At 35.2% G+C, this 7550-nt stretch overlaps 1 protein-coding gene and 1 pseudogene across 2 annotated transcripts; both read right to left on the bottom strand.

The window, feature by feature from the left end:
* Positions 1-1090: 1090 nt before the first annotated feature.
* Positions 1091-2735, bottom strand: LOC104709695 (F-box protein At4g00893-like; annotated as a pseudogene). Its single transcript, XR_015564727.1, has 2 exons — positions 2597-2735; positions 1091-2339 (listed from the first exon to the last, which is right to left on the bottom strand). The product of XR_015564727.1 is annotated as an F-box protein At4g00893-like (transcript).
* Positions 2736-4130: 1395 nt separating this feature from the next.
* On the bottom strand, positions 4131-6417 carry LOC104709694 (F-box protein At4g00893-like). Its single transcript, XM_010426265.3, has 2 exons — positions 6223-6417; positions 4131-5220 (listed from the first exon to the last, which is right to left on the bottom strand). The coding sequence occupies exons 1-2, from the start codon at positions 6366-6368 to the stop codon at positions 4149-4151; spliced, it is 1218 nt and encodes a 405-aa protein (XP_010424567.2). The 5' UTR covers positions 6369-6417; the 3' UTR covers positions 4131-4148.
* Positions 6418-7550: the final 1133 nt, after the last annotated feature.

The raw sequence follows: 7550 nt of genomic DNA, 5'->3' as shown, positions 1-7550 counted from the left end.
TATTATTATTATTATTTAAAACGGATTCACATAGATTATTAATTTAATTTTTAGAAATTGATATGAATTTTCGTTTGTTTTCGCTGCTTCAATTTTACATTTAAAAAAAACTATAAATAAAAGTAATGTAAACTACCTCTAATTAGGGATTCATGATGTTGTATACAAAGATAATTAATTAATTTATATTAGGGCGATCACAGGTGCTTATCCGTTTTCATTTTTTTTCTCATTTAGATTTTATAATGTGGAAGGTGTATCTAGATTTGGGAGGAAGTATTACTGTATATATATAGTACACTATAAATTCACTACTAGAAACATATTGTATGTAGTACAAATTACGGGGGGGGGGGGGGGGGGGGGGGGGGGGGGGGATATGGTGGTCACATGTCTTATGTATTAGCTATCTTTTGCATCTTTTACCATCTTTTCATATTTTCTTATATATATCTGTTTTTTTTTTGTGCAAAGATTTTCTTATATCTGTTTATATCAGATTTATTATTTGACAAAAACTCTGGTGGTGTTTGAGATTTACTTTTGAAGTTAATATTTCCAGAGTTTAAAATGCTATTTATGTCAAGCTTGTCCAAGGCAACTAATATAGTTAGGTACTAAGGAAAATTTGTAAGATTTGGAAGATTTAGAATTGAAAACACAATTAATTAGTCCAACCTTAACCTTCATTGAAAAAATAAAATCAAATGTTAAAGAACCTCAACTTCTAACATCAATAATATAATTGCAATATACTTAAATACTAATTTTAAAGAACTTCAACTTCTAACATCAAAAAGTTTTTTAAAAAATTCTTATTATTTGTTTAAAGTAATTTTGTGTTTTATTTTAAGGAATGCTTATCAGTTTCAGGTTCATAATGATATATATTCACTAAACTAATTGAAAACATGGAAGTAAATTAAAAGGTTAATATATTTTCTTTCAAATTACATTTATTATGTTGCAATCAAAATTGCATTGTCTTATTCTTTATGAAATTTAATTTACTGATACAAATCTGTGGCTTGCAACGAAAAGCTGATACAAATCTACGGCTTGCAAAGTTATCTCTCTAAACAACCGGCAATCGCAAAGGGAGAATCAGAAATAGTTCAATGTCAACAGTAGAAAGAGAAGACATATACAACAGCAGAACAATTCTGGTAAACACAACCACAACATACAACAGTGAAACTCTCAAATCCCCAGTTACACATTAACACAATAAAAACAAAACAAAAAAACCTTCTCAACTGTTATGCAAAGAGCTAACGGACATGAGGTCCAACAAATTCTTGTGAGGCGGATCGATCCATAGGATTTGACGATGACACAGTTGCACCCTACTATGCCATTCCTTGCCCGAATTGTACAGGTTTTCATTGAATGAGTAGGATATACAAGGTTCGCGATCGCGTCCGAACCTTGAGAAATAGGCTTTGCTCCTCATCCGTGGGAGATTAGTTCTCAACTCAGAGTTACAAAAACCGAAAAAGATCGTCAAGCTATCAAGTGTAGTCCTACTCACCTCCTCCCACCTCAAAGAGACTAGTTTATAAACCATCGGCATCTCGTTCATGCATACAAACATTACATAGAGCTCTCCTTCCTTCTCTGCCAAGGCAACTGTTTTCGCCTTCCGTCCATATTGCACTCTATCGTAGAAATACGGGCATGAGAGTTTATGTACACAGAAAGAAGTCCACATACCCTAAGATGGGTGAAAGTTAAACAAAACTCCTGCTGCATTGATGCAATAGAATCGATCATTGTGGTAGACAAGGTTGCTCTGCCTATACATCCGCATTCCATAATCGAATTTAGCATTAACCCACTTAGCATCTCCTGGATGGCAAGTGTTGATCTTGACAGAGTTTTCTGAAAACCTTATCGCTACCAACACACAGTTATCTGATGTAGGAGGACAAGAGAACGCAATCTTAGAAAAATTCAGCTCACACTCTGGCAAGGTTATGACCTCCCGAGAATACAGATTGAAGAAGAACACCTATTTCGTTCCAGTTTTATCCATAAGTAACCATCCATCTCTCGAGTAACCCATAGTGGAGTTATCTAACTCTGGCAGACTCAAAGTGTACAAATTCCATTGTAATGGATCGCGGAGTTCAACCAACTTGCCACGTTTGCGAAAGCCCATAAGCCAAGGATGCTTTTCCACTACACGGACAGGTACAACAGCTTCACACCATGACTTACAAACCGCAGATGCACGGATGTTGTCTTCTAAGAAAAGATGAGACATTATTATACTTAGGAGTTCTGATAGAAGGTCAGCAAAACTCGGATTCATGGCCTTCTTGCTCGGAGATTTTGATCTACAAAACAAATTAATCAGCTTCAAATTAGGCATATATGGCCGTGTCTTTTATTTCAAGAACTGATCCTACCAACACAATAAATAAAATATTAATAAAAAAATCCCCGAAATGTTTCCGATCCAACAAAATCTATTAATATCATAGAAACGTTTATACTAAGATTCATTTCAGATTCGATTTAATTTTCCGCTGATAAGAGCAAAAACACTATCGAACTTCTCAAATCAATAAGAGAACGAGAGAGAGAAACACACCCTATACGTGAGACGGTGGCAGGAGACATCGATGAAGGTGATGCCATTTTCGTAGCTACATTTTCGGAGACGGCGATGGACTTTGACGGGACAACGACACTGGCAGCATCCTTAAGACCTTAAATTAGGGTTTGTTGTCTCTCAGTTTTAACACTCGTACAATGTCGTTTTGGATTTGGGCTTTTAAAGTGTTTAGGTCTTCAATTTATATATATTGGATAAAATACTGTAACGTTGATTATGACGTAAATAAACTTAAAAAAACAAATAGTATTTAAATAGTTTATCGCCCATCAATTCTATTTGAAGTTATTAGATTTCTAGTAATTAAATTTATGGTACCAGGACACAAATATTCAAGGTAAGAGGACTAACTGAATGCAATCTCTTGAAAAGAAAAGCTCTTTATCAAAAAAATAAATAAAGCTTCAATTATAACCAGAAAGTTAAGTCAAAATTGAGATGATCATTAACCATAACCAGAGGTGTTCTAAAAGGTAGCTAAATCTATCTAAGTAGGAGTAGGGACATGGTGGTGAAGTCGTATAACTATAACACCATCATTTGGTCCATCAAGGCAATAAACACGCGACGTTTGGCATAGAAAACATCAGTGTGCTTAAGTATGTCGCTGCCTTATACAACAGAACAACTTGGTTTGAAGCTACTACCCGACGAGGAGTTAGAAGCCGAGAAACAAAGTAGCAGGACACCGGAGGTAATGACGGGGAGTAAAAGCTTTGACTATTCAGAGTGAAAAACTCATCACGCACTAGACTTCGTACTTTGTGTGTTCCCTTATATTCCCTTGTTTCCATTTCCATATTATTTCTAGGTATTTCACATAACAAGCGGAGGTAGTATCAATCCAAACATGTTAGATTCTTACAAGCGGAGGTATTTCATATTAAGAACCTTTTGCCTTCTTAAATGACATGTTAGATTTTTTTTTCTTCCCAAAAGTAAACTAACGGGGTGAATCCAAACATGAAACAAAATCCGTTTCTGGGACAGCTAATTAGGGTTAACCCGCAAGTCTGATACAAGTCTATGGCTTGTAATGTTACTTTGAAGATTGTGCCGAGAATGTAAAGATTTATCACACAAGTCCTCGTTTTCTTCTGCGACTAGTTTTTCAGGCCTCGGTTCACACAATCTGGTTGGAGCGCAACAGACGCCGGCACGGTGACACTCCATCGACTTCGGACCAACTCATCCGCTTCCTTGATCGCCTGGTTCGTAACAAGCTTCTCTCGATGCAAACGCATACTTCTAAGTGGGGGGATAGTCTGCAGCTCTGGTTGGCTACTCGCAACTAATCTTTTATCAACACCTTCAAACTTTTTCATCTTTTATAATGTGTTTGGAATAAGGACGCATTCGTTGTAAAGAGTACTTTTTTTGGTTTGAATATATTTTCACATTCATTCAAAAAAAAAAAAAATGTAAAGATTTATCAACAAAGGCAAGGGAGAATCAGAAATGGTTCACTTCCACTTTAGAGAAAGAATGAGAGAAGTCCCAAAATCTCCAATCAAACATGACTTCTTATCTATTTCATCAAAAGGTCTAACACATTCTGAGGAGGCGAATCGATCCATAGGCTTTGAGGAGGACATAGTTCTCTCCACCTCTGCCATTCCTCGTCCGGATTGTACCTGCTTTCATCGAAGGAATACGACACACAACGTTGGCGCCTGTAACTAAACCTTGAGAAGTAGACATCGTTCTTCATCCATGGGAGCTTAGTTCTCAGCTCACTGTTATAATAACTCACAAAGATGTTCAAGCTATCAAGTGCAGTCGGAATCATCTCCTCCCACTTCCCAGACACTAGCTTGTAAACTAGTGGCTTCTCGTTCCTGCTTGTAAACAGGACAAAAAGCTCTCCTTTCTTCTCTACCAAGGAAACTCCTTTCTCACTCCATCCATATTTCTCTCTATCGTAGAGATACGGGCATTTGATTTGATCTGCACCCGTATAACTCCATGTACGGGAAGATGGGTGAAAGCTAAACAAAGTTCCTCGTGCGTTGAAGCAATAGAATCGATCTTTGCAGTAGACAATGTTACTCTGATTATAAAACGGTCTTAGATAACAAGGGACGGTATCAGTTTTCCACTCGGTAGCTCCTGGATGACAAGTGCTGATCACGACAAACTCTGCTAAGAACCTTATCCCCACAACCACACAATTATCTGATGTAGGAGGACAAGAGAACGCAAACTCATCAAAAGCACACCGACACTCTGGCAAGGTTATTAGCTCCCGAGAATACGGATTGAAGAAGAACATGTCTATCGATTTTGCTTTACCCATAAGTAACCAGCCATCTCTTGAGTAACACACAGTGGATTTAGGTAACTCTGGCAGATTCAAAATGTACAGCTTCCGCTGTAATGGATCGAGGAGTTCAACCGAGTTGTCACCTTTAGGAAAGAACATAAGCCAAGGATACTTTTCCACTACCCGAACAGATACAGCAGCTTTACACCATGACGTACAAGTGGCTGATGCATGGATGTTATCTTTTAAGATAAGACGAGACATTATTACACCTAGGGCGTCTAATGGAAGGTCGGCGAAACTCGGATCCAGGGCCTTCTCGCTCGGAGTTTTGGTTCTACAAAACAATTAATCAACTTCAAATCAGACCAGTCCTGACCTTTAAATTCGTCACAAAGTGAAAACAAAAAGACAGCCTGAAATGATCATCTAACTAACACAATAATAAAATAAAATAAAATAAAAAACAAAATGAAAAAGAAATTTTTTTTTTTCAACCTAACATTAATTAAAATAAAACTCCAAGATTGGTTGCCCAAACTGGAGAAAAGGTGTTTACAAAAATCATTTATGACAATAGCATTCTAGAAGAACGAGCTAAACAATCCGCCTTCACATTGAACGTTCTTGGGATCTTGGAAAGGGTGAAAGGAGGCAATGAGGCACTAAGCACCAGTAACTCATCAAGAAGTCTAGAGAAAGCCAGCCACTCCTCCGGAGCTTGCACCATCGCTAGTAACTCTGCAAAATCCGTCTCGAACCTCCGGTAATAAATTCCTCTGGAAAGGATACACTCCATCACCGATAATAAAGCTTCTAGCTCTGAATGAAGGGGGAATGCACTGCGACGTTGACATTTGAAACCCATAACTAAAGTCTGATTCTCACCATCACCAGACCACCATCGTACACTTGAAACTGGTTCCGTAGCTTTGCACGAACCATCAACTTGACAATGAATTATCATCTCCGGAGTATGCAAGGAATCCGTCGAAACGGAGTCAACCCTTGCAGCTATTTGGGCTTCCTCCCACTATAATTGTTCATGTAAAGCCTGATTATTGATATCTATTGGCTCTGATTGTAACCCTTAGAAAACTTTTTTATTCTAAAAGAAAAAAAATTTTGCATGGGAATTTAACGTTTTAAGAACACTGAAATGTTTCCGATTCTACAAAATCTATTAATATCATAGAAACCTCTTTACACTAGATTCACTTCAGATTCGATTCAGGTTTAATTATTCTGAATAAAAGAAAAACACTATCGAACTTCTAAAAAATAAAACAATATAATTGAATATTATAACTTGTAATAAAATGTTTTGAGAGTATCAAACCCTCTACGTGAGACGATAGCAGGTGACAGCGAAGAAAGTGATGCCATTTTAGGAGATGGCGGAGGACTTTGACGGGACAACGACACTGGCAGCATCCTTAAGACCTTAATTAGGGTTTGTTGTCTCTCAGATTCAACTTTCAACATTCAACTTCTAACCGTGTTCTTTTGGATTTGGGGCTATTTAAGTGATTAGATAGTCTTATCTTTTTTAATCTCAGAAATCATAAATCCCTTGTGAAATCTTATAAGATAACATCTCCATGTGGCAAGATTATCTTTTATCTTATAAATCACATGTCACTTTTGCAATTGTGCAATCATATGTTAACATGTGGCAAATATTGAAAATAAATTAAAATTAGTAAAGCAAAAACCACATTTTTTTTAATCTAATAGTATTAATACCATTAATTAGCTTTGTAGAACAAACTGGCTTTAGGGCCTTTGCATTTTTTTAAGGCATAATTTTTGTAAAAAAATTAGATAGTTACATGTGCTGTACAACATGGAGAAATGTTTGCGTAAATTTTACTATAATTTGTTATTTATAAAATAATTATAGATGTTTTATTTGATTTATTCTATAGATTTTATAATTTTTACATTTAATTTACGTAGTTTCATACTCTAATTTCAACCGATCTTTGGTACATGATACAATGTTGAAATCCGTGAATTATATAAATTTGATAAAATCTAGAAAATAATACAAAACCCGTGTTGAAGCGGTCGTGTTTAGAAATTTTGATTTATTTATTTTAGTTGTATATACTATATTGAATAAAATATAACATTTGTGATTTCTTAGAGTTTAATAAATGTCACTACGTCGATGTGTAGTGCAAAAATATATTTAATAAATTAGATAATATATATATATATATATAAGCAATGTTGTATCTTAGTTTTAAAATATATATGTCATTATTAAATGATTTAGGGATAAATATATTTAATCTTAGTTTTGTAATTGTTCTATATATTTTGTTATTATTTCCAATGATTTCTGAAACAATCAATGAAAGCTGTTAAATAATTTCATAAAAGAATCGAAAATATTTTATAAATTAATATAAGCATTTCTTTTATTAGTTATTAAATTAATTAAAATGTAACGACATTTTTTGTAATATGCCATATGATATGATAGTAGGATTAAACTTCTGACAACATTGTTTAAATAAGTATATAGAAATAACATTGTTCTCTCGTTCATAATTATAGTTTCACCGTCCATTCAAGTATTCAAGTTATAGTTGTGCATTTTTTTTTTCTGGATTAGAGATCACAAAAGAATAAGAAGACGACACTTCTGATGGACAAAAC

This window comes from Camelina sativa, chromosome 8 (assembly GCF_030686135.1).
Source record: "Camelina sativa cultivar CO46 ecotype springtype chromosome 8, ASM3068613v1".
In the NCBI taxonomy this organism is placed as follows: domain Eukaryota; kingdom Viridiplantae; phylum Streptophyta; class Magnoliopsida; order Brassicales; family Brassicaceae; genus Camelina; species Camelina sativa.
The sequence above is the reverse complement of the archived record's forward strand: the minus strand, read 5'-3'. Positions and strand labels throughout refer to the sequence as shown.